This window comes from Trichechus manatus, unplaced genomic scaffold, assembly GCF_000243295.1.
Source record: "Trichechus manatus latirostris isolate Lorelei unplaced genomic scaffold, TriManLat1.0 scaffold00188, whole genome shotgun sequence".
Taxonomy (NCBI): domain Eukaryota; kingdom Metazoa; phylum Chordata; class Mammalia; order Sirenia; family Trichechidae; genus Trichechus; species Trichechus manatus.
In genome coordinates, this window is record NW_004444124.1 from 4086525 (window position 1) to 4114123 (window position 27599).

At 49.8% G+C, this 27599-nt stretch overlaps 1 protein-coding gene across 1 annotated transcript; it reads left to right on the forward strand.

The window, feature by feature from the left end:
- The first annotated feature begins 777 nt into the window (after positions 1-777).
- PXDC1 (PX domain containing 1) lies at positions 778-27254 on the forward strand. Its single transcript, XM_004387560.2, has 5 exons — positions 778-1106; positions 13526-13617; positions 14721-14838; positions 22024-22135; positions 25902-27254. The coding sequence occupies exons 1-5, from the start codon at positions 851-853 to the stop codon at positions 26017-26019; spliced, it is 696 nt and encodes a 231-aa protein (XP_004387617.1). The 5' UTR covers positions 778-850; the 3' UTR covers positions 26020-27254.
- Positions 27255-27599: the final 345 nt, after the last annotated feature.

A 27599-nucleotide genomic window follows, 5' to 3' on the forward strand; every position in this document is an offset into this window, starting at 1 on the left:
CCCAGAGGCTCTGTCGGAGGACACCCACTTTCCCACCACTCCTTCTTCCTGCCTCTTAGCAAAGGGTTCCTCAGCTTTGGCTGGGATCCTCGGAGCAGCCCCCTCCCCCACACGGGCCTGCCAGGTCGTCTGTCCGTGGTCTGTCTGTCCCGCGGCCGTGACCTGGCTGAGGCACGCGCGCACTGGGCGGGGGGCGCAGGCGGCGTAGGGTGGCGAGCCCTGGCCGCTCTCGCCTTTGGCCCCGTCCGGATCCGGACCCCCCACCCGACCCTCCCCATGGAAAGAACTGCGCCGGCGGCCCACGCTCCTCCGGCCCTGACCCAGAATGCCCGCCCTCGGCCCCGCAGACCCCGCCTCAGGCGCCGCCGCCTCGAGCCGGAAGACGCCGAGTCTGCACCTCCCGGTCGCCGGCCGGGCACAGCGCGGAGAGTTCTCGAGGACTTAAAAACGGAAAAAGAAAAAAGTCTCGAGCGAGAAAATCCGTCAGCGCCGGCCCGCCCACCCCGGCTTCGCGGTCCAGTCACGGCCCAGGCTGAGGGAGGGACGGCGGGCGGCCCGGGCGGCCGGCCCAGGGACGCGGGCTGCAAGCAAGTGCACGCCCGGCGGCCCGCTACTCACCAAGAGGCGGGAGGAGGGGACGCGGACGCCGCCCCGCGGTGGGAAGTTCCTTATAAAGAGACAACGCGGCCGGGCCGGCACAGACGGCCCGCTTGCCTGGCGCGTGGACTCAGTGTGGTGTGCGCAGGTCGGACGCGACTGTGCCCGACCCCGACCCGGCGCCGAGCGCTCGGCCGCCGGGCGCGGCTCTGGGGCGCCCCCGCGCGGACGGGCATGTGCGCGCCCCGCGGGCATGGCCTCGGCGGTTTTTGAGGGCACGTCGCTGGTGAACATGTTTGTGCGTGGCTGCTGGGTGAACGGCATCCGCAGGCTCATCATCAACCGGCGCGGCGACGAGGAGGAGTTCTTTGAGATCCGCACCGAGTGGTCGGACCGCAACGTGCTCTACCTGCACCGCAGCTACGCCGACCTGGGCCGCCTGCTGCGGCGCCTCGGCGACTCCTTCCCCGAGGACCGGCCGGCGCTGGCGCGCTCCCCGCTGCTGCCAGGTGCGCGGAGGGCGGGCACGGCCGAGCGGCCCGCGGGCAGGAAGGCGGTTGTGAGGGCGCTCTAGGATGCAGTCGGGGGCAGGGGCCAGGGGAGAGTTACTGAAGCCTAAGGCTGCGTCCGTCTCCTTCTCCCCGGTCCCCGACACGGGGCAGGGGCGCTCAGGCCCTCCGACCCCAGCGAAGGCGCCCACTAGGCACCGCCCGGAGGATCCCGGTGTTCTGGCCCCGGCGGGTGAGCGAGGAGGGCAGGAGGAGAGGGGCGGGTGGGAGAGGGACTTGGCGGGCGCGGCCGGCCGGGCGGAGTGGCCGGGGCTGTCCGTGAGGGCGAGTCTGTTTCTTCCGAGGGAGACGCGACTTGGCGAGGCGGTGCGGGTACAAGTGACGTGGCCGGTGTGAGTCAGCCCCGAGGTCGCTTTCCCTCAACCCGCTCGGGGTCGCGGCCGCAGCCCCCTTCTCCGGAAGAACTGGCTGCGCACGCGGCCCGGCGCGCCAGTTCTGGCTTCGGGAGGCGGCTTCCAGCAGAGTTTGAAAACAGTTAACCACAGTGTGTGTCCAAGTTGGAGAGTCGAGTCTCTCCGGAGCGCTCTCCCAGGAGGGGAGCTCCTCCTCTCCTGTCCATTGACAAATGCTCCCTGAGCAATGCAGGGTGCCACGCAGCGCTTCCGTCATTGCTAGGCGGAGGGGCCAGGGTTCCACCCTGGGATGGGGCAGAGCATTTGGATTTGATTAGCCCGGCCACCTCCTCCCAGCCTTGTGACTGAGCCTGGCTGACGGCGCTTGTTGTCTGAGCCCCGCTGTGCCTCTCCCTACGGTCTGGCTGGTGCCCTGCCCCAGGAGGGCCTGGAAGAGGGAAGGAAGCAAGAGAGGGAGACTAAGTTGAGACGGAAGGAATGGGGCGATGGGGGGAGCCCGTCGGGGAGACAGAGGGGACAGGGAAGCCTGGAGGCAGCGAGGACTTAGGAGCAGGGTGCTGAGTGCTGAGTGTGTGGCTCCCCCCCACCCCGGTTCTGAGGATCAGAGGCATTTCGTCTAGAAGCCTGCCTTTTTGCAGTCCTCCTCTAAGCAGACCCGGTGGAACCTCTGGGGCGAGTTTACTGCAGCCCAGGTTGGCTTAAAGGACAGCAGGATTCTGGAAAAGGCTTTACCTATAAATAAGTGTGCCCCGCCGCTCTGTGGAGGTCTGGAGATAGTCCTCCGCCAATGTGAGAATTATGTGGATAATGAGCCGAGTTCTGGGAAAGACCCTGCTCTCATGACATCTCCTTTGGCCTGGAAGGCAGCAAGTGAGAAGGCCCTGAGCCAGAAGGCATGTCTTCCAGCTGCTCTTTCTGCCGGTATTCTCATATTCACAGCCGGCTGGAGATGGTGCGGGACTATTTCACGTTTTCCCTAGATTTGGCTATTTGGCTGTTAGTGTTGTTATATTTTTAATTTAGCAATGAGTGCCCAAATTAGGAAAGTATAGAACAGCAGCTTATTCAATGACTGCAGTCCTTTCTGGAGCCGTGGTGGCACAGTGGTTAAAAGCTCTGGTGCTAACCAAAAGGTCGGCAGTTCAAGTCCACCACCCGCTCCTTAGAAACCCTATGGGGCAGTTCTACTCTGTCCTTATAGGGGCGCTATGAGTTGGAATTGAGGGTCCTTTCTGGAACAAGGTGGGACAAACACTTTTGAGCCTCTGGGGGCAGGCAGAGTCTGCCCTCCCATCCACTGTGATCCCGAGCAGACTGGTTGCAATCTTTGTTTCCATTTGGTTCCTCACCGGTAGCATTATACCTGTCGCCTGCATTTTGTCGTGAGGATTAAAATGGTTGGTACAGTGTCTAGAATAAAGTAAGCCACCCATAAATGCAAGTTGTTGCAGACCTCCTCCTGGCAGGTGAGCAAGGAGGGCAGGTGGAGAGGGAAGAGGTGGGAGAGGGCCTTGGCGTGACCTAGCATTAGCTGATAGGTTGTGGTGCAGAGGTGGGAGGAGGGGTGTGGGATGCACTCCTGGAAATGCCTTACCTGGAGCAGAAGTGCGGTGCATGTGAGGAACTCCAGCTTGCCACGTGCACACCCTGCAGACTCTCCCTGTGTACACAGACTGCTGGGGTCACTCTAGTTTGGAAGGAAAGTAGACACATGGCTAGACACACTCAAAGTGCCTCTAAAGGGTGGAGGCTATCAGTAAAGGAAAGTTTAGGAAGTGGGTAATTGCCGTGGAGAAGATGATAGTCAGAAAGGGGTATGATAGTGTTTTTCAAGTATCTAAAGGGGAAAAAAAATCAGAAATAGGGATTAGGCAAGGTAGTGTGGGCATGGGGCGGTGAGGATGAGGACCAGTGGTCAGTGTAAAGGACTTTCTAACAGCCCAAGACAGGACTGATGCTTTGGCTGGTAACCAGCACCTGTCCAGTTGGGCCTCCCTGCCAGGGCCAGCCCATCACTCTGGGGTGGGGATGGAGATGGTGGCCTGGGACCTGAGGAGGGTGACCTATAGGCCCTTTTCTCCTTTCTAGTCCATGATTCTCTGCACAGAGATAAGCTCTTCTCTCCCCAGCACCTGAGCTTTGTTGTTCAATCCCAGGCGAAGTCCTTTTCCTGTTTTTGATCCTTTTAAATCCAGGGAAATTGTTTGCTAAGTAAAATACAACACAGTAATGTAGAAGAAGATTCCACCTATTTCCATGCAGATTTGCTATTTGCATGAAAAGATTGGATATACAAACCATAAACACAAAAGACAACCAGATGTGTGCATTGTATTGGAAATGCCAGCTCTTCTCAGTATAATTCCCCATCAGATGCCCCCGGTTTAAATTTATTGAAATGTTTCTGGTCTAGGTTAGATTTGCACTCTCTGGATTCATTAAAAAGCTTTGTAGAAAATATGGGTTTGGGAGCTTATGCTGGCAGCAGGCCACTGCTTCTTATAAATGTAGGCCTGAACACCCTCAGAGGGTGTGAAAGTCTGGTCCCTACTGGCATTGTTGAATCTGCCTGCAATTAAAGGATGCCGAGCCCTTTTTCTTGGTCCCTCCAGTATGGCAATTGGGAGAATGTTTACATGGGAGAATGCACCTTTTCTCCCTTCTGTACAAACACTGTGGTGTTAATGCTTGGCTATCATCCACGGGCCTTGTCTGTATCACGATGATATCTACAGGGATTTTTTGTTACTGTGGTATAATATATATAACAAAAAATTTCCCATTTTAACAATTTTTTAAGTGTAATTCATTAGCATTAACTATTGTAAAAATGGTGTGGGGGCAGAGTCTGACCTCTTCTGTCTTCACAAGGGGGAAGGAGAATCAAGATCAACAGCCCAAGGCTGATTCCTATAATAGACATGCCTCCTCTCTCCACCATCTTCACCAATTCTGACATCGACTGTCCATCCCATGGCACTCTCTGCTTCTGTGGTGGGTCTGATAATTCGTTGCAACAGCCACACAGAACGTAATGATTATGGGATTTATTAGGGAAGTAACAAGTTACAGTTTAGGCTCAGGAACACTCAGGATACAGTTCTTCCATCAGGTCAGCCTCTTCTCAGCTGTGCTCACAGTGCACCCCTGTCTCTGGCCCTTGGCCTCTACCCTGCTCAGGCAACCGTTACAAAGCCCTTTTAGCCCCTGCTAATAAGTCCCCAGAGGCACCCCAGGCACTCAGCTTTCTTGCTCCATGGACCGGGAAGCCCATGGCACAGTCTCCTGCAGTCGCTTCTCACTGTCTTCAGGGTTACAGCTCTCTCTCTGTTTCCTGATTCCAGGAGCTTCTCAGAGCAGGGATCCTGGGTCCAAAGGATGCACCCTCGGCTCCTGGCTGTTCTTCTTGGTGGTGGTGGGATCCTCTCCTTATCGCCGCTGGGGTGGCTCATTTCAAGCCCAGTGGGATGGCAAAACTGACGAATACCTTTGGTGTGCCACAATTACAATTACCTGTCACATAGTCCTGCCCAATCACTTGGGTGGGAATTGCAAGACCGTGGCTAGAAAGTCCACACAAAAGTGATCTGTCGCACCACAGTTACATTCACTGTTGTGCAACCACCAGTACTCTCCCTTTCCAAAAGTATTTCATCACCCCAGGCAGAACTCTGTACCCTCTGCAGGGATTTCTAAGCCCCTGCATGGAGTGTAAGCACAGTGCTGTCCACCTCCCTTCCCAGGGGTTAGTTCCAGGTCCTCCCTGAGCCTTCTGTTTGGGGAGCTTGGGCGGGGTTGACCTCGGTATTTGTCTTGCTTCCATCTTGTACTCATTTTCCTTGGAAACTTGATCTCTCACTTTACCCTCCTCTTGATTTGGATCTGATATACCCCACCTCTTCCATTCTTGCCCCCCAGCCCAAGGGGAGGGAGGTAGCTGCTGCTTGCTGGTATTATTTCTGGGCTACCAATGTGTTCCCTTTTTGCCTTTTCCATACTCTAACACTAGTGTGGCCAAGTCTCTGATTTAAATCCCCTCTATGCAATACCAAGGAGCCCTGGTGGTGCAGTAGTTAAACTGCTTGCCTGCCAACTGAAAGGTCTGTGGTTTGAACCCACCAGCCACTCCACGGAAGAAAGATGTGGCAGTCTGCTTCCTTAAGGATTACAGCCTTGGAAACCCTATGGGGCAGTTCTACTGTGTCCTATAGGGTCACTATGACTCAGAATCGATTCAAAGGCAGTGGGTTTGGTTTGGATTTACACAAAACCATTAGGTTCAGGTTTTCCTGCCCAGACCCTGACCAAGGGCAATTGCCTAATTTATGCCTCACACATTCAGGAAGGTTTACACTTTAAAATGCAGCATGCAGAATTTCTCCATGGACTGTTTTGGACTCTTGAAGTATTTTGATCCTTTTTTTATAGCCTTGTGAAGTCTGAGCTCTCTTCACCACCACAGCAACAGGTTGTGTTTCTAGAGTAGTTAGGTGATCTTTGATTCTCCATTAGTGAATATTAGCATTTTGGTTTTGCATTCATTTGCTCTGCAAACTTTTGCTGAGTGCCTACCAGGTGCCAGGCAATGTTCTAGGTGATGGGGACACAACACTGAACAACACTCATGCAAAAAATCCCTACCCTCATGATTTTTATATTCTGGTTAGGAGAAATCTAATAATAAACACAATAAACAAGTGAAAAATATATGGTATTAGAAGGTGATAAATGTTCAAGATTACAAAAAAAAAAAGACTCAAGGAAAGGGGCTATGACATGTAGGGGCATGTTGTTGTAGGTGCCGTCGAGTCGGTTCCGACTAATAGCGACCCTACGTACAACAGAACGAAACACTGCCTCGTTCTGTGCCATCCTCACAATCATTGCTATGTTTGAGCCCATTGTTGCAGCCACTGTGTCAGTCCATCTCATTGAGGTCTTCCTCTTTTTTGCTGATGCTCTGCTTTACCAAGCATGATATCCTTCTCCAGGGACTGGTCCATCCTGATAATATGTCCATAGTACATGAGACAGAGCCTCGCCATCTTCGCTTCTAAGGGGTATTCTGGCTGTACTTCTTCCAAGACAAATCTGTTTGTTCTTCTGGCAGTCCATGGTATATTCAGTATTCTTCTCCAGCACCATAATTCAAAGGCATCAATTCTTTTTCAGTCTTCCTTATTCATTGTCCAGCTTTCGCATGCGTATGAGGCAATTGAAAATACCATGGCTTGGGTCAGGTGCGCCTTAGTCCTCAAAGTGACATGCTTACTTTTTAACACTTTAAATAGGTCTTGTGCAGCAGATTTGCCCAGTGCAATATATCGTTTGATTTCTTGGTGGTCTTTTGCACAGTTGGCCCTTGGCTTTGTTCTGACTGATGATATTGAGCGTCTCCATCATCTCTTTCCACAGATGTAGTCGATTTAATTCCTGTGTATTCCATCTGATGAGGTCCATATGTATAGTCGCTGTTTATGTTGTTGAAAAAAGGTGTTTGCAATGAGTAAGTCATTGGTTTTACAAAATTCTATCATGATAAAGGCTGTATTTTCCAACTACCAATCCTCCTTCATTTTCAACTTTTGCATTCCTATCACCAGTAATTATCAATGCATCTTGGTTACATGTTTGATCAATTTCAGACTGCAGAAGTTGGTGAAAATTTTCAATTTCTTCATCTTTGGCATTAGTGATTCCTGCATAAATTTGAATAATAGTCATTATTAATTGGTCTTCCTTGTAGGTGTATGGATATTGTCCTATGACTGACAGCATTATACTTCAGGATAGATCTTGAAATGTTTTTTTTGACAATGAATGCAACACCATTCCTCTTCAATTTGTCATTCCTGGCATAGTAGACCATATGATTGTCCGATTCAGTGGCCAATACCAGTCCATTTCAGCTCACTGATGCCTAAGATATTGATTGTTATGCATTCCATTTCATTTTTTATGACTTCATACTTCGTACATTCCATGTTCCAGTTGTTAATGAATGTTTGTAGCTGTTTCTTCTTATTTAGAGTCGTGCCACTTCAGCAAATGTAGGTCCTGAAAGCTTGACTCCATCCACATCATTAAGGTCGACTCTGCTTTGAGGAGGCAACTCTTCCTCAGTCATATGTTGAGTGCCTTCCAACTTGAGGGGCTTATCTTCTGGCACCTATATCAGACAGTGTTCTGCTGCTATTCACCTGTTTTCACTGGCCAGTTTTTTTTTTTTTTAGAAGTAGGTTGCCTTGTCTTTTTTCCTAGTATGTCTTCGTCTGGAAGCTCAGCTGCAACCTGTCCACCATGGGTGGCCCTGCTGGTATTTGAAATACCAGTGGCATAGCTTCCAGCATCACAGCAATACACAAGCTACCGCAGTACGGCAAACTGACAGACAAGTGGTGGAAGTAGGGGCATAGGAGGATTTAACTTTAGACAGGGTGGCCAGGGAAGGTCTTACTGAGAAACAACGATTGAGCAGAGACCTGAAGGAAGGGAGGGAGCCAGCCACATGGCTCCTGGGGAAGGAGCATTCCAGGCAGAGGGGAGAGCAAGTGCAAAGGCCCTGAGGCCGGCATGTGCCTGGTGGGTTTGAGTAAGGAGGAGGCCACTGTGGCTGGAGTGGAGAGAAGGAGGCGGGGAGTAGTAGGAGAAAACAAGGGAGACAGGAAGTGGGACAGATCCCATCAGGCCTTGTGGGTCATGGTTCAGTTCTGGTCTCTTACTCGTTGTCACTGGAGAGGTTTGAGCAGGGGAATGACTTGGTCTGACATGCACTCTGGCTACTGCCCTGAGAAAGACTGGAGGGGGCAGGGGGAGCAGGGAGACCAGGTGAGAGGGGCTGGGCACCTGGTCCCAGGTGTAGCAGAGCCAGGTGTAAGAGGTGATCAGAAACTGATGTGTCTTAAGGATTTATGGAGAGACAGGATTTATGGAGAGACCAGATGTGGGTATAAAGGACTCAGGAACAATGCCAGAGTTTTTGGGCTGAGAAGTGGAATTGCCATTGCTGAGATGGGGAAGCTTGCAGGAGGGGTTGAACTAGGGGAGGAAGTGGTTAGGAGTCTAGCTGTGAATGTGGTGTTCTAGAATTTTGTTCATTAGAGTCCATAATTTGGAGCCTGTGTGTGGTGCCAATGTCCACCTGTGTGTTCCCCTTTATCCACGAGGATGTGACTTACCCACATACTGGTAGGCTGTTTTTAGCTTGAGATCCGAGTAGAGGAGAATGAAAGCATCCAGGATATTATCAGAAAGGGCTGTACACAAGTAACCACCAGACTCCCACACCCACGGCTCTGGCAGGAAGTGCGCTCAGTCCCCCAGGCCTGCACCTGCCCACACTCACTCTTAACTGGACAAACAGGAGAAGCTTGTGCTACCCCAGAACAGGAGGAGAGAAGGCCATTTGATTAGTGGACTGACTGCGGACCCACTGAGTTTACTCTTGTAATGAGAGTGCCTGGAAAAGAGCAGGGCACTGTGATCTCAGCATGAGTGGGCTCTGGTGGTCTGGTCCCAAAGTGGCTCTGCGCCACCAGAGCTCCTTGGTTTAAGCCAAACGCTGTTTTTCACTCTGTTAAATATTTTAGTCACTTAAGGCACAGGAGAGGAAGGAATGAAGGAATGAAGTTCCCCTCACCTCCTTCCTGTCATTTCATCACCACCCTTTCTGTCCCTTCCTCCTACACCCAGTGTCCTGCTTTCTTGGAAAGATGTGGAGGAAAAGTTAATGTTGATCACCAATCCCCAACTCTCATAGTTGGGGTGTGAGCATCGTTGTATGACTAGATACGACTATCTCTGGCAGGGTGCGCGGGAGGGGCAGAGCTGTGCACAGTTCCTCCTGCTGTGCAGGTACACCGTTTGACACCCACACGAGAGCAGGTAAGACTCACAGAGAGTAGCGGAGGCTTCCAGGTAGTTAGAGCTTCCACGGGGGTGCCTCTTTACACAAAGAATAGCAAACTCAGTTCTGCTCTCAAGCTAATCATTCTTTACTCCCTCCTGAAAACTCAGCATATATGAAGCATCTTTAGCAAACAGGCACTTAAGAAGTAAACACTGAAAATTTTCCTAGAAAATTTAAGATATTTTCTTTCCAGCATTTCTATTACACTCAACATTTAAAGAATATCTCTTATGCAAGCAAGCTGACCCTTGCATAACCCAGGCAGCATGCTTTTTAGTTATTGTGTACATTATGTTGATGGACACATTTGTTAAATGGAAAAGAAACTAAATATAATTTATTATTTGACTCAATTTGAAAGTTCACTTTACAGAGAATGTCTCTAGGCTGCCTATTGTGTGTGAGTCAGAAAGCTTTCTTTCGAGAAGGCTGGGTAATAAGTGTTCCTTAATGTGCTTTGAAAAGAATAGTCTTCTTTCAGGATTGAACCAAGATCATCTTGCTTTTATTTCCAGTGTTGTAACAGCAAAAAGTACTCAAGTTAGATTCGAAGCTCCAAGTCCGCAGAGGTGGAAGCTGGGGACGGTCAGCAGCAATGTTCAGCCCGAGCCTCTCTTACTGCGGGTGGAACTTTGGACCTGCTCTTTAGAGATGAGGACTCTGGGTTTGTTTCCATTTGTTCACACTGATAACGTTTTCAGTTTGGGTTCTAAGAATAAAGCAGGTGTTTGTGTTTGCATAAAGAAGCTAATTCTGAAACTAACAGACACATTTTGTGCTCTCAATTTTCAAGGCTGAGCTGGCTTAGGAGGAAGAAAGGGCATCTTGTCTGCTCAAGGCTGATTTTTCACCCACAAATGTATGTAAAATTGGCTCGCTGAAATTTATACATAATAGTGTTGCCAATTTTTTGGTTTCAAATTCTTAAATGTTTGGGCCAAATCTGGGTAAAATTATAACATCACAAATTGTGTACGGTGAAATTCGAAAAGTTGAGGTCATACTGGTGATTATACTTTATCAGAAATTAGAAAAATTTCTGGGGGCTGTGAAGTGTCTGGAGTCAGCTTCCTGATAGAAAAACTTCACATGGTTGGTGGATCATTGTTACAAGTGGTTCACACCCACTCAGTGGCTCTGCAGGAGAAGGACTCAATTCTCTTAGTCACATGGGGTCACTATGAGTTGAAATCAACTCAACGGCATCGAAAGCAACATCCTCATTGAACTAAGTCCTGCGGCTTTCACGGAGTGCACTCTCCCCCTGCTGGCCAGTCTTCGGAATCACAGACTCTAAATTAAGAGATCTTTGATCTGGTTTACTGTTCGTGCAACTGGGCAAATTCACAACTGTTTTACCCACCTGCAGTTTTTATCACTACGCTTTCAGCTAGTTAAACTAAGTGAAACAAGAACCTCATGCAGTGAACTATATTTGGAATATAAAAACCAAAAGTTTTAATATCCAAAAGACTTGAAAGCAGAGACTCAAAGAAAGACTTGTACACCAGTGTTCTTTGCAGCACTGTTCACAATAGTTAAAAGGTAGAAACAACCTAAATGCCCATCAACAGATGAATGGATAACCAACATGCGACACATACATACAATGGAATACTACTCAGCCAGTAGGAGAAATGAATTCTTGATACATGCTACAATATGGATGGAGCTGGAAGACATTATGCTGAGTGAAATAAGTCACTCACAAAAGGACAAGTATTGTACGCTGTCACTTATATTAAAAAAAAAAACAAGAAAAAGCAAATGTATAGACACCGAAGTTTTATTAGCGGTTACCAGGGATACGAGGGGGGGAAGGAGGGGTTAACAGTGGTGGAAATAATCACGTTGATTAAGGTTAGGGTTGCACAGCCGATTATTTTAATTGCTGTCAATAAGTTGTATACCTGTAAAAAGTTGAATTGACATAAGTTGTATGATAGATATATTTATAACAATGACAAAAAAAAAAGATTTGCTCAGAGGCATCTTGGAAGAAAGGCCTGGCAGTGTACTTCAGAAAAATCAGCCATTGAAAACCCTGTGGAGCGCAGTTCTGCATGGGGTCACTATGAGTCAGAGTCGACTCCACAGCATTGGCTTCCACTCAGAAAACACAAAAACAGAGATGAGAGGGGCACTCAGTGGTGTTAGCACTGCCCCACCCTAGGGCCACTCTCTCCAGTGCCTCCTAGGCCCAGAGGCCCACTGGCAGGAAGGTTCTGCCCAGGCTGAACCTGAGGGGCACCCAGAGACTCATGAACTGCGAGGAAGGCAACCGTGTTGATTTTGGTTCTCTCTTATGCAACTTTATTCAGTCACAGCCAGCCAGCAAACACAGAATCCCTTACGTGTGTCCAGCGCCTGCTAGTTGCTGAGAACAGAAAGATGAACCAACCTGCTCCCGCCCTCAGGGTCTCAGAGGTTACTGGGAGAGACCCGCAGGTCAGCAGGGTCTACAAATGCCTCTGAGTGGGAGGTAGGGGTAGGGTTTTTCGGGGCGCAGCAGTAGAGCCCTATTCGGAGTCTATGTAGTACAGAGTTCAAGTGTGAGAGGGCTTCCCGGAGCAGATGGCGTTTGTCCCATTAAAGGCCGGGGCCTTGAGATGAGGGAAGGCCTGCGGGAACAGTTGTTCTCGAGGCAGCACCGTGTGAGGAATTTGAAGGGCTGTGTCTGGGGAACATGGGTCTGTTCTGGGTGGTTGGCATGAAGGGTGTGGGGGAGTTCCATGGACACACAGCTGGCAAGGTGGGCTGGGTCAGATTGGGAAGGGTTTGTGGGCCAAGCTGAGATATTGATACTGTTGCCAGAGGTCTGACTAGGTACTTCTGCTGTTCTTTACTTTATTCTGGAAATGGGTCACAAAGGTAAAATAATGAACACCTAGTTAAATTTGAATTTCAAATAAACAATAAGTAGTTTTTTAGTATAGGTCTGTCCCAAATACTGCATGAGACAGTTATACTAAAAAATTATTCATTGTTTACGTCATTCAGATTTAACTAGGCATCCTGTGTTTTTATTTGCTATATCTGGCAACCCTAACAGATTGCCACAGAGCAGAGTGTATTGACCTCACCAAGTGTTACCCTTGGATTCTTTGTAGGGATGATTTATATGGTTGTCTTCTCTTTAAAAAAAAAAAAAAATTCTAGAGAATTTTGAGTTTGTCCTCTTTTCCTCTGTAGACTTCCCTGTAGCAAGCAGAGGAGCCAACCATTTTTGATGCAAAGTGCAGCATTTATATATATTGCAGGATGTAAATGTTTGAAATTCTAATCAAGGATTTCAGGGCTTGGGGAAGAGGCGTCTTGAGAATCTGGTACTTGGGTATTTCCTTTCTTCTTCTTCTCCCTGCCACCTCCCTGCCCCCCCCACCCCCTGCCATGCAGAACAGGGTGGTGGGAACAGGACAGTCTGGGGAGGAAGGGGAAGGGGTGGTCCCCTCCTTTCCTTTGGGGTGTGTTTTAGAGCAGTGTGGTTATATGTAAGCATTATGGCTGCCACATCTGCAGCCTCTCAGGACTTTTGGGAACCACAGCAGGAAAGATGCTTGTATTCCTGGGAAGCTCCATGACTCATGACCACTTTGGTTTTCTCTGGGCAAAGATCTGATCGCTTTTCCTTCCAAACACGGTACTTAAATGACTGGGCTAAGTGTGGCTTCACTGCATGGACCTTGTGGGTGGTCAGTCATGGCTAACAGGGCCCTTCGTGGGAGCAGGTACATCCTAGGACAGCCCCTCCCTGCCCCCACCACCCTGGCTGGTGCTGAATGCCCCATTCAGAGGGGTCTTCCTGCCTCCTTGCCCCTCACTCCACCGCTTCCAGCCTGACAGGCGACTCCTTTTCAGATCGATGGCACTGACCCTAGCACAGATGTAAACCATGCATTGGGTAGTTGGACCGTAACGTGAGGTTCACAACAGGAGTTTTGAGATAGGGCTCCGAGTAACTGTTCCTCTACCCCTTGCTATGGAGGTCGACACGAGGGAACTGCACCCTGTTGTGGGGTGACTGCTGTTTTGTACTTAATTTGTGAGTACACTTGCTGGCTCGCTTTTCTGACTTTGACCTTCCTGTCCCAATCTAGGGCTGGTTGCCATAAAGGATGCCCATGATATTGAGACCAGGCTTAATGAGGTGGAGAAGCTTCTCAAGGCGATCATCAGCATGCCATGTAAAGTGAGTATGATCGGAGCTGGGGCAGGAGGTGGGAGGTGTCCTGCCATCTTGCAGAGTTAGAAAGCATCCATCCTCCCAAACAGTCAACCTGCCCACTCCTTCTCACGTCTCCACTTTGCTCCCTCCATGGAATTACCAGGGAGTGGAGAAGGAGGGGACACAACCAGAGGATAGGAAGACTTTTGTGGGTTCCAGTGCCTCTTTTTTTTTTTTTTTTTCACTAGGGAAAAGGTGGAAATGAGAGGCCCAGGGAGGCATTGAGTAAGAAGGGACATGGGCCCTCTCTGGCCTCAGTGGTCTTTGCTTTCTTAGCTCTGCTCAGGCTCCCCTTGCTGAGGGGATTCTAGAAAGGTTCACAGAGCCATGGTGTTTGCACCAACCCCTGTGGGCAAGGCTGCTGTGGATTTGCCCACCAGCTCCCTTTCAGAGGAAGTTTGTGAGCCTGTATCAACTCGTGATCTAGAACCTGAACTTGAGCATCAGGCAGACCTACCTAACTCCTTTGGGCTTCGTTTCCTCATGTATAAATGGGGAGAATAGACCCAGCTCACATTCATGGTAAAGACAAAGGGAGACCATGTGTGTAAAATGCCTGGCAAATGCAAAGCACCCAGGAAATAGTGGATGCTGTTTCTGTTTACCACATCCTACCTCGAGGCCTTGCACGTTGGCCACGTGAGGCAGCAGGATCATCAATAAACAAAGTGTGTGGTGATGGCAACCTTGCCACAGTCAGCCCTGCAGAACAGCTCAGTGCCGGGCGCCTCTGTGCCAGGTGATCCTCAAGCTCCGCCTCCCTGGCAGCGTCCTCCTTTATGCACACAGATGGTGCCAGCTTGTGTTGTTGTTAAGCACCATCGAGTCAGTTCCGATTAATAGCGACCCTATGTACAACAGAACGAAACACTGCCCGGTCCTGTACCATCCTCACAATCATTGTTACGCTTGAGCCCGTTGTTACAGCCACTGTGTCAATCCATCTTGTTGAGGGTCTTCCTCTTTTTCACTGACCGTCTACTTTACCAAGCATAATGTCCTTCTCTAGGGACTGATCCAACTCATGGGAGGTATTAATTTCTAGTAATGACTGTATTTCTTTCTAGTACTCCAGGTCAGAAGTTGTGCTCACCTTCTTTGAAAGATCTCCTCTGGATCAAGTGTTAAAAAATGATAATGTCCACAAAATTCAGCCCAGCTTTCAAAGTCCAGTCAAAATATCAGGTAAGAGTTGCAGTGATGGTGTGGGGAGGTACTGCCATTGGAGGCTACAGTTTCCCAGAAACTTCTCTAGTTTGTTGTCTCGTGATTGGGCACACCTACCCTTGGGATCCAGACCAACAATTCAACACATGACGGAAGTAGTGGGTGAGAGACTGCAGTACCTGATTTTTATTGAACAGTGTTTTGTGCCTACCAACCTGTGGTTTATGTTCTTCCTACTTCCAAAGGGATTTACTTGGCATACAAAATGGAACTTACTTAAGAAATAGTATAATGATGACATTTTGAAGCATCCAAATTGCAGTCAGTATGTATAGCCTGCAAAAATAAAGTAGTTAGTATAATCTGGCTTTGAATTTGGTTCTTGGTTTGGGGGCAGCCAGGATAAAAAGGGAAGTACAGTTTAGATATTGCTGTGGCTGACACTGGCCTGTACCTTCTAGCGCTGAAGAGGCAAAGTCCGGCAGCTTCGGTCAGGAACAGGAAGAGCATCAACATTGACAGAAGGGCCTGACTATATGACCCACGGGCTAGATGAAAAGGAAGGGGACTTCACTCTGTTTGGTACCTTTATAAGATCTGGGTCACATGTATCATTAGAATATTAGACTTTTATTTTTGCAGGACTGTTTTGATGAAGGTCTTGAAGTAGCATTCCCTAAGAAGAGCACTGTCCCGGGAGTATCAAATACTGGGTTGCCATCTGTGTCCCTCAGCAAGGGCACGCAGCTTTATTTTGGCCTAAGAGGTGATACTTGAGTGGGATCTTGCAGGGGTTTTCCAGGTCGGGAGTGAGTGAGGGCAGTTAGAAGAGGAGATATAGCTTGGTTCAGTGTGATATCCTATATAATATCTTTATCTGTAGGAAGGAGGAAAGGGGGTTTTCCTGTCCTTCATCTCCTCTCTGAGTGGAGGAGAAGGACTCAGAGCAAGCTGACAAAGAACAGTCAAGAGATGAGAGTACACTGAGCCCAGAGCTACCTGTTGAGAAAGAATCTGGTCGTGGTGATGGAGAGACATAGAGGGCACACTGGGAGGCATGACGGATACTGTTGGGGCACAAGTGTCCTGAGTTATGAAGTTGATAATTGTGTGCTTGGTGAACTAGGCATGGTGGACACGTATTGGGAATCTGGAATGGGCCAGATGCTTTTAGATAAAAGTGTGTGTGAGCAGGATGCTATTAGGACCTTGGCTTTGTCTGTGTGCCCATTAGACACCCACCTGAGGTGGTGGTCTTAGAAAGATGAGCAGGTGCCCACTATCCAGAGCCTTCTTTTATAGGAGAGTGAAAATGTCATAGTCATTTATCCAGATTGGGTGTGTATGGGCCCTAGTTGTGGAGGGCTTAGAAAGGACTCTGGAATCCCAGTCATCCATCACTCAGGGCTTTGAACTCTGACTTGGAGCAAGGGAAAACCTATGTTCTTCAGTCCTGAATGGGACTGGCCCCAACTTTGGTGTCTATTTGCGCTAACAGTGATAGAATAGAAGGGCAGGCGGCAACAGGATCCTGTTCGAGCCTTGTGTTGTTGGAGGAAATGGAGCGACCCCAGAGGCAGAGAGTATCAGAGGGCAGAGTATCACTGGATGGGCTGCTTCTGGTTGAATAACTGATCAAAGGGAAGTGACCCTGGAACTTCCCCCAGACCTCTGTCTCGTGTAATATTTTTATCAACGCCTTGGAGGAACACAAGGCCTATGTTTGTCCTAAAACCTGGAAGGAATGAGAAAAAACCTAATGGGGAAAGTGTAGAGCGCTGTATTAGGTTTTAGGTTGCATGGACTGAGAACAGAGAATTTAGCTTTTACTGGAAACCTCTCATGTGTCTGTGAGCCTCTGTGTGACCTTACACACATGACCAGAAGTGTGCAGATCCGGGAGGCCCCAAGCCACCCAGGGGGGCATGCTTGGTTCTGGGTATATCAGAGGATGGGGAGGGGTCCATAGACTATGCCAGCTAAGGAAGGGTGGAAGGGAATGGAGATGACTGGCCGGGAGAAGAGAGGACGCAGGGGAAAGGGGACTGTCACCCTCAGCCACGTGTGGGCCTGTGTGTGTGTGTAAAGGACTCATTCTGTGATGCCCGAGGAGCAGGCGTTGCCTGGCTGGGGTAGACGTTACAGCAGGTCAGTTCGGGCTCAGCGTAGAACGTGTCCTACAGCAGAGTTTCTGACATTGGTTAACAAACGGTTTGTCGCGAGGTGGCGGGCTGGGGCCTCTCACCTCCCTTCCAGAGCTTGCGTCTTCTGACTCGTCGGGGTGTCTCCTCCTAGTCTTGGGGATCCTCCCTGTGAAGATTCCAGCCCTTCCATCTTTGCTCCCACGTTAGCCAGTCCCTCACTCTGTCTAAACAGGTGCTTCCTAACATAAAATAGTATGTGTCAGGAGAAGGGTCCCCCGTGATCTAAGTTGTACCTTTGTTATTCATCGAACGAAGGAAAACATGGAGACAACAAACCATGGTAAATCAGGGAATGCTTTATAATGAGACTAGTACCTACGATAGCACCTACATACCTTTGAAGAAACAGCTCACGTGTGAGCAAGTCGTATCATTCATTTCTCCTACCATATTTGGTGTGTATGGATTTGTGGGTCCGCAGGGCCTGAGCCTCAGACTCTGGAGCCCATGGGCATCACCTGAGAATACCACAGGTCTTTATTAGTCTTTGCTCCCCAGAATAAAGTCTACACACTACCAAAAATGCCCAGTCATTTTCTTAACACCTGCAAACTTCTAACCTACCCTCAGGATAAAGCCCAAATCCCCTGACTTGTTCTAGGTGGATGAGAGTCTAGCTTTTTGCCTTTGTTGCCTTTAGTGCCCTCCACTCCACACCCTTGGCCTCCCCAGGCCTTGCTCTGGCTGGGCCCCGTGGGCTGCCTGCCCATCCTGTCCTGGTGAATGCCATCCATTACTGGGAGCTCCTGGGGCCACTGCTGCAACTCTCACTAGCCCCCCTCAAGTACCTTGGTGCCTTCTTTTGCCCTGACGTGACATTTAGAAAAAGACATGGCACTGACATGGTGGCTGTTGGGGGCTCTATACTCAGGATGGATTAAGGCTCTGAAGGCCTTTTTTTCTCTTTCATGGGTTACAGTCTGAGTCTCCACTAGATGGCGCTAGGTGCCAGATGGTGGACTGGTGCCAAGAGAACCATTTCAACACCATGGAGCCATGTGAAGGACAATTGGGAATTCTGTGGCCTCTGGTTTATGCTTTGGACTAATGCAACCTTGAACATGCTTTGCTCCATGTTAACCTAAATGCTCATCAAATCTAAGAAAACAAAAGTTTAAAGCTTCCTCCATTGTAGCCTGTGTCTGTGGTGTAAAGGAAGTGTAAACCTCAGCCTTTATCTGGCTACTTGGTCTAATCAGTCTTGGACCCAAAATCTGATCATTCTGGTTTGGGGGACCTGGAAATGAATTACCGTTTTATTTTTCATTAATCAAGCAACTGTCCAGTCTCACCCTTAATTTGTACTCTACAGGGACAGCCCAGTTAGCCAGTCAGTGACAAGACAGTGCTTTGGGTTTTGTCCTGTTCCTGGGGTACCCTGGCAATATAGTGGGGGAGAGGATTGGAAAGGGAGGAGAGCTGTCCTATGAGTGTTTTGAGGGCTGAGAGTAAATGTTTGCTGAAAAACATGAGCACGTGAACTAGTGAAGAAATGATGGCATGGGGCATAGAAACGTCATTACATTACTACACAGAAAATCTTCATTAGGGAAACGCTGCAGCAACAGCTGTAGCAGAAAAGACCCACTGGTGGATGCTAAGATTAATGGACGCAAGTATGACTAGAAAAAGGTCTGCATGTTCTTAGAGTATCTCTCCCCAGATATTTATTAACTACATAGGGAAAGATAGTAACCATGCATTGCGGAAACTGCCTAGCCAAGTGATCAAGGCCAACATCCTAGTAGTAAGACATGTTGACATGGTATCAACATGATCCTTAGTGCATTATTTATTTGATTCCTTAAAAAAAAAAAAAAATCCCCAAAAGCTGTATAAATTAGCAGCTGTCCAAAGTTTAAAAAGAGAAAGAAGCATTTAGCTATAACAGATGCTTAGATACGATGTGCTGAGGAGGACACAAAGTCCTTTCTGCAATATTCTTGCCAAAAATGAGTAACCTTATTCCAGTCATGAGAAAACGTCAGATAAACCCAGCCTGAGGGGCATTTGGCAAAGCAACTGACCAGTCCTTTTCAAAAGGAGTCCCTGTGTGGTACAGACAGTTAACCTGTTTGGCTGCTAACTGAAAAGTTGGACGTTCGAGTCTACCCAGAGCCTTGGAAGAAAGGCCTGATGATCTACTTCCAAAAAATCAGCCACTGAAAACCGTCTGGAGCACACAGTTCTACTCTGACACACACAGGGTTGCCATGAGTCAGAATACACGCCAAGGCAGCTGGTGGTTATGGTGGTGATACTGTGTGTACATGGATGAAAGGGGACACAGACTGCATGGTTTAGCAAGATTATTTTCTTAAAACTGGTGGTACATATAATTAGAGGCTTGCTAGAGCTGAAAGCTTTTCTCTTTTTAAACTTTTGACAACTGCTAGTTTGTACAGCTTTGTTTAGGACTTTTTTTTTTTCAGTGACCAAATAAATAAAAATATGAACTGTCTCAGAATGTGTGTTCCATTTTCAGCTGGCACAGGCTTATCAAAGCCATGTACATGTCACTAGATTTTACATAATCATTGGTCTGTACTTGGTTATGTATTAAAAGACAATCTGAATTTCGATAGATGATCCATTTCCAAACTCAAGTTAAGGAGGGGTCTGAACATTCTGAAAGTTGTTGCCAACCCCCAGTTACAAAACCTGGCTTGCCTCAAGGCTATGTGGCATCGAGGCTGACTGCAAGAGCGGAGCTGGCCTCCCGGAGGGAGCAGGCGGGTACCAGGGGTCATCTTTAGTGGAACTCACTGCTTGACGTAGGTCCTTAGGGCCCAGCCACCCTTGCAGATGCTGCGACCACACTCACATGCACTGTAGCTTCGTTCTCATAGGCAGATAAGGAATACTTTGTTACACGGCTTACATTTGGGGCTGATAAAGATACCATCATCCAGCGCTCCAACATTCACATTTAAGAAAGCTTAGCTAGTTCTCACTGAAGGTAATTCCTCAGAACTTTGTTCAGAAACGTTTTGCAGCAGCAACATATGTTTTAACTTGTAGGGTTCCCCCCCAGATTGCCTTGTTAAAGGGTGGGAGCAAAGGGTAGGGGTGTCAGTAGGCTGTGCTGAGGTTGCTCAGCGGCTATATGTGTTTCCTGAGGCAGACAGATTTGGGATAGAGCTCACAAAACAATACAGACAGTGGTTGACCCAGAAGGTTCTAAGCGCCAACTCTTAATTGGTTTTCAGTTCTCCTCCTCAAGACTTACAGAGCCTCACCAGCAATATCATACTTGCTGTTCCTAGCAGCAGGAAGGCTGGGTAGGTCTGAGCACCGAAAGGACAGGGTGAGTGGGCGCTGATGTCATGTGTCTGTGTGGCTACTCAGGACAGGGTGGCAAAAGACCCATGAAACATGAGCTGTCCCTTCTCCCAACATCAAGTGGAAATTTCAGCAACTACTTGGCAAATCTGATTGACGAATAGTCATTTTAATCCTCTGGGGGCAAAGGGGAAATCCTTTATTTTTCTGTCTTCATTTTTGTGTTGTGTCCGTAGCTCTCTTCATATGGAGAGAAGTTCAAAGAGTTGAGAGCCAGATACCTAGAAAAATTAAAAATGTAACATAAGCAGGAAGTAACTTTACACTTGTAAAAATGGAACCCACATATGGAAATAAAATAATCCAGATTATGGCAAACTGTAAGAAAAATCTAAGATAAAACAGTCCCCCAGACAACAAAGCCATCAGCTGCCAGTCTGGCATTAAACTAGGTTCTCGCTGCTCTGTGCTGTGCCAGGCAAGAGAATGGCTATTTCCAGCTGTTTCCGTGTATGGGGCCCTGAAGGGAAAGATGATAATCCCTTGGATTTGAGAACCCACCAGGAGTTTGGATTATATTTTAAGTTTGTCTTTAAAGATGAGGTAAGTAGAATGCCTGATTTGAGAGGACAGATGAAGGTATCTGTGAGTGTGGAACTCAGCTGACTGAGAACTGAGTTGGAGGTGGGCTAGGAGCTTCATGCCAAGGGGAGAGCTCTTCATGGCTGCCAAGTCTACATGTGGAGTATGTGTCACCTGTTGATGGTACAGACACAGCCCCTTGGGAAATATCAATAAAGGCTGCACCAGGTATAGAAAGAATGCTGAAACATTCCTTGTCATTGTAGGCAAGTCAGGCCACACTCGCTACTTCTGTGGACCAGATAACATGATGAAATCTAGGATTTCAGAGTTGGGGGAACCTTAGATATTACCTAGGATGGTTTTGAACATTTCAGTTGAGGAAGCCGAGTCCCAAGGCCATGGAGCTCACTGTTGGACTGGGCCTGGAGTGTCTGAGCTGCCGCCCAGTGGGTCCGGCTGCCCGTACTCTCACATCCTCCACCCCCAGCTCTTCAGAGACCCCACTACCAGCCATCTGCCCTCACGTGCTAACACTGGACAGCCAGCAGAGGCACTATAAGTTGTTTCTCTTTGTTGGCTTTCTAAATTATCAAAATGTATGCTTGTTGGAAAATCAATTTATATACAGAATTACATAAAGCAAAAAAGTGAAAGCTACCCGTTCGGTTTCAAATCACGTTTATTTCATTTGATCCTCACAGCAGCCCAGGGAGATGGATGTTTTTACCCCCATCTTAGACACAGCTCAGATCTCAGAAAGGTTGGGTAACTGTCCAAAGTCACATGGCTAGTATGTGAGGACCTGGGGTACAGAAACAGACTCACAGACTTGAGCCCACCATGCTTTCATCCTGATTGGAAACCCTTTATGGGGGGACCAGATACTGTGACAGGCCTTTGGGTAACCAAAGCATCTTTCCAAGAGAGGTATGTCTCAGCAAGCAGCCCCATGTCGGGCTGGCAGAGCTCCTCAGTGGGTCTCGGGGTACAGAACATTCCCTCGAAGTGTGGGCCAGGCTAGGGCAGTAGATGGAGGGGAAGCAGGAGAGATTGGTGGAAATGCCCTCAATAACTCTAGAGAAAGCCCCAAAGTTCAGTCTCAGACTCTAATGCCTCCTGCTTTGATTTTCAGAAATCATGAGGTCCAACGGCTTTTGTTTAGCAAATACAGAGACAATCGTCATTGACCACAGTATACCAAATGGGAAGGACCAGCACCTGGATGTGGACTCAGCAGAGCACCTGTGAGTACCTGGTTTGAATACCCACCTGCATAAGAGGCCCTCGGTGCTGCTATGGCAGGAGCTGGGCTTGCTGCCCACAGGAGCTCGGAGCTCCAGGTCTGGAGGAAGGAAGTAGATGTGGCCGTAGCTCCGAGTGTCCCTACCCACATCTGGATATTTATTTGAAGTGTCCACCTCTCCTAGAGTACAGTGAGGCCTTGGTTCATAAACCTCGGGAAGCGGAGTCCTTGCTTTGAGGAGGCCTGCAGGAGAAGTTATGAGGTCGCATGGTCTGGCTCATGCTGGGCCTGGGGGCATGTTGTCACTGTCCGGCACTGTGTCCTGGGCCAGCCAATGGGAGGCCAGGCCCCTAAGCTCCAGGCCTGGGCTAGCTGGAGAGAAGTGGCACGTGAATAGTGGCCCCCACATGGCTGACAGGGGCAAAGGAGTGTGGCCGGGCCGGCCCTGCCCTGGGAGGGAGGATAGGCCTGACGAGGGCATCGGGGCAGCCAAAGCCACCAAGTCTGCTCTGCTCCTACCTCTAATCACAGGGGTTTGGTCATAATGCATGCATACTCCGAGAAGGTGACAGCACTGGGGGCACAGAGAACAGCCGCCACCTGTGTGGTGCCTCTCAGGCCATCTGCTCAGTGCCTTGTGGGGGTGGTCGGGTCCCCAGGCTGATGGGGGCTCACAGCCTAGCTTCCATGCTGTCAAGGCTGGGCCGTGTGGGTGAGGAGGGAGCCAGGCCGCACCCAAAGCCCCAGACAGAGCTGGGACTCTGGGTGATGTGAGCTTCAGTCAGCTGCTTCCCTCCCCTCGCTGCACTTACTTTATGAGAGGGTCGTGTGCCCCCTCCCAGGGTGGGGTGACAATTACACATGCGGAGTGGGAGCCGCCTGGTCAGGAGCAGCCAGGAGTCTGCCGTGTGCCCTCAGACCCCAGGCCCACACCACAGAGTGAGTGGTATGAGGACAGACGTGCTGAGCCCCACCCTGACCCTGTGCCTTGCGTGCTGGGCTCTGGCCATGCTGGGCCTGCCCTGTCGGGAATGCCCTGCAGGATGGGGCTGCACTGGACAGACCATTCCCATTAGCTATGTAGTGGCGTCTCCTGGGGAGACGATGCAGGGTCCTGGCGACAGAGAGGTCAGGAAATGGTGCGAAGGGGAGCTGTTGGCAGGGGCAGGAGGTGGTTTCCCCTGGACTGCCAGAGCCCCTTGGCAAACCTGGCCGTGGTACCATCAGCACGGTGTCCTCTGATTTGGGATTTTGAGGTCAGGGGTTATATGTGTCTGTCTGCGTCATCAGTTCACTCCCTGTGCAGGCACGAGATTAGTTAGTGAGTGGAGAAGGGTCCTTGGGCTCCAGGGGAGCGGTTACCACCTCTGTCTTGGTACAGTAGACAGACGAAGGTGGTCCCTATCACCAGGTGCTGCCAGAGACCCTGTCTGACTCCACAGTTCTCCCTGGGGCCCCTTTTTGCCTTTTGGGGACGAGGCCAAGTTTAAGAAGTAAGTTCAGTTGTGAGTGGTGTTTAGCTGTGAAGGAGCACAGGCAGTGAGCGGATGCCTCCCGGCCCTGGGCTTTGCCTGGTGGAGAATGTTGCATCAGCACATGACTTGCTGCTCCAGGATGCTGGCTGGTAGCAAGAGATGAGCAAGGAGTCTCAGTGACCCCAGGAACATGTCAGAAAGGAGCACCTGCCTCCAGGTGGCTGGCAGCACTGAAGCATTCCCAACCTGGGCTTGCAGACTACAGTCTCTGTCTCTGGTCTCTGCCAGGTGCTTCTCCCAGGGCTGCATGGCGAGCTGGTCTGGCGGCCACGCTGTCCCTTAGGAGCAATCTGTTCAGCATACTCTGTATGCTGCTGGGCGGGTGAGGGGGTGAGGAGGGTTGACGTTGGAGTAAGGAGGCTGCACCTCCCAGGCTGCAGCTGTCCCTGGTGGCCGTGGAGTGTGGCTGGGTGGCCCAGAGCCTGTGAATTGCACGGCATCGGGCCTGCTGATGAGGGCCTTGTGTGGTGGGGTCTGCACAGGACCTACTGCAGTCGGGAGATGGGAGTGCGCCCTGGCAGAGGTGCCCTGGTGAGGACATCATTTGGCTGGGTTCTGAGCGGGGTTCTAGTGGCTGAACACGCTGCCTGACCCCACTGTCACACACACCGGGCCAGGGGAAGGCTGACAAGGACCAGGGACCTCAGCCTACCTCATTTCCCAGAGCGACCGAGCTTCCCCTTCCCTCTTCACCATCCTGACATCTGTGATTTGGAGCCTCAGAGCAGGGCTGTGCCTCCCCCACGCATCCATGGGTCCCTCTCTTATTTCTTCCTGACACTGGTTTGGGGCATAAAACCCTAAAAAGAAAAAAGCAGTTGGAGTGTTGGCCTGGTCCCCAAGAATGTAATCCTTCGTGGTTTTCTGTCCATAGTAGCGCACCTCCCACAGCCTGGGTCCCCAGGCCTGGTCCCAGGGGTGGGGGTGGGGGGGACCTCAGACACGATGGAATCCACTCCACAGCCCTCTGTATTCAAACACTTTAAAGCTATAATCACCTTCTTTTCTACTTTTAATTTCCTCTTGCATCTCTAGAGGAAGCACTGTTTGAAATCAGCCAGATTTAGCACAGGGTACTTGGTATGCAAGGTCAGGGGCCACCCCCCTTATTCCGTTATGTGGTTTATGTGGTCACTCCGAGCTGTCTGGGTGGTATGGAATATCTACAGCCGTCTGCTGGTTCATGACATCTTCAGGTGCTGGGGAAAGACACAAGAAGAGGGGCGTTGTGGGTGGCAGGTTCAAAGGACCCTGGCCACTCCCGACAGCTGAGGGCGCAGCCTGCCTCCGCCACCTCTCCACACCCTGTTTGGTTGGGACTGAGTCTCAGGTTGAGGAAAATAGAAGTACAAACTGTGCCTCTAAGCTCCCTTCCTGGGGGAATGTCCTCATGGGTGTCATTTTCTGGTATGGATTTTATAAAATTTGGGGTCTTTTCTGGTGTAGGATGCCACATCTGGGTTGGACAGGGAATGGAAATGGTTTTAGTTCATGGAGGAATCAATACCAGAAGAGTATTTATGTCACATTATATTTTGGGCACATACTCTTCTGTCATTGTCCCTCATTCTCCCCTCCCCACATTCGAGCACTGCTCTTCCTTCAGAGTCTGAATCAAACACCAGCCCAAGTGGAGGCTTGCCTACTGGACAGCTGTCCTTCGAGTGCCCACTGCCCTGGCTAGCTCCTTTGTGACCCTCTTGCTTCCTGGGACACAGGTCTCAAGTGTGCGGTTAGGCTGTGAGCACCATGACCATAGCGGCTATTCATCCTTGTTACTGTCTGCAGGGCCTGGCACACAGGAGGCTCAGGGTTCAGGCTGTGTCCCCAGAGCCCTGGACAGTGCTTGGCATAGAGTAGTCCCTAGAGAGAACAATGAGCATCAATGAGTGAGTGAATGGACTGAGGCCTCAGTAACATTGGTTGAATGAATGAATATAGACGGCAGTTTCCAAAGCAGAAAAACAAGATGCTGTAACAGTCTTTACAGGAGGATTTATTTCAACTAATTAATTTTATGACCATGGCTGTTTCCACACTTTCTGAACATGCATTGAAAAGACTGTTGTCCGTTGGTCCAGCAAAAGCTGCGCATTCTAAAGGGTGTCGTGAAAAGCCTCTCTACATTGCAGTGGGTCCCTAAGTGTCGTCCTACAGCTGAACTCCTGCCCTTTCTTTCCCCTTCACCGGGGGTCCGTGAACCTGCCCTCACTCCACCCTTTCTCATTTCAGGTTTGAGAATGGCAGTGAGTTTACCTCAGAGCTGGAGGATGGTGATGACCCGGCAGCCTATGTCACCAACCTGTCCTATTACCACCTGGTCCCCTTCGAGACAGACATTCTGGACTGAGCGCTCATTAGTGCCTTTGCCCCACCTCAGGCCTTTATTGCTCATCTGCTGCTGTCCCTCTGTGCTGGATGTCAAGGGTCAAAAGTGGCCCCCCAGCCTCGGGTCAGAGACGATGCCTGTGATATCCCAGGTGGTCACTCTTCTCCTCAGAGCCGACAGGCGTCACCTGGACACATGCCCAGCGGGGACTGGAGATGGGAGGGCTGCATCCTGTGAGAGGACGCCCGGGACTCCTAGTTGTCGATGGCTGATGGCAAAGACTCCAACCACTAGGAGTCGTAGTCACAGGACACCCACACCGCTGGCTGCTTTGGAGGGTCTTGTCTCTCCTCAGCACCACCAGTCTGTTCTTCCTCTCTGGGGACCCACTGGCGTGCTCGTCTGCAACACCACAGCCAGTGCCCAGAGGGCTGCCGGCTGCTTTGGAGGGGTCTTTTCTCTCCTCAGCACCACTATTCTGTTCTTCCTCTCCAGGGACCCATTGGTGTGCTTGTCTGCAGCACCACAGCAGCACCCAGAGGAGCATGCCCTTTGTAGGCAGGTCTCCACCAGCTGTGCCAACTTTCTGCTTTCATTGTCACTCCTTCCTGAGGAGCAGGGGTCAGCCTGGCCACCCCCTCACTCCCCACCATTCACTCACATGTCAAGTGCACAAAACATTTCAAGGGAGATTTTGACACCTTGCCAAGCTCTGGACGACATAGCCAGGGAATATTAAGTAATCTAGGATTTCCCTGGGAACTGGGGTTTGTGGCTTTCTTAGTGTTTTTCCTCTTTTGTCTGGAAAATGGCCTTTGTGTCAGCCTGAAGGCGTGTTTACAGAAGGCCAATCACTAGTGGGAGTACAGTCTGGGGCGGGCAGGGGGGTCATTGGCGATGGGGCTGCCCACGTCAGCTTGGACTGAGAGTTAATGACACTCTTTTGAAGAGTGGCTCCAAGAAAAGGAGTTCCTTCTGGCCTCCTAGCATCTCCTCATCCTTCGGTGTGGAGGAGTGGTCTGATGTCCACCCCTGCGCTGTTCACCAGGCATTCAGTGAAGCTGTTTCATAATCAGAATGAAAGGAATCGAGTCCTCCTTGCCCATAGAGGAGGGGCTGGGTGCTGTGGGCTTCTCTTCTCAAAGTGTCTACTAACAACCAATGCTTGCTAATGTAAATAATCATAAATTATTGACAGTCTTAATTCTCTTACACAGTCTGTTTTTTAACCTATTTTAATGAAATAAAATATATTACTGTACTTATATATATTTAAGGTGTGTGTGTATAAAGGTATGGTTCTTTTTGTTCCTGCCCAGGGAGGGCCCGGAAACCTCACGTGGCGTCCTGGCACTGGCCCTGAGCACTCTTCTTGTCGCGTTGTGTCTTTTAGGAAATGTGTTACATTCTCACCGTAGGCAATGGTCTGTCCTCATTGAAACGATTGTTGTTTTTTGCATTAGGGTTTTCCCGTTCTCCATTGTCCTCTTTGGCAGCCACAGGAACCCTCTTCTTCGACCAGCTACAGAACATATGGAACGTCCGCTGGTTTTGTATTTCCTTCCTGCTTTCCAGCTGTGTTGGAGCCCTAGTGGCCCAGT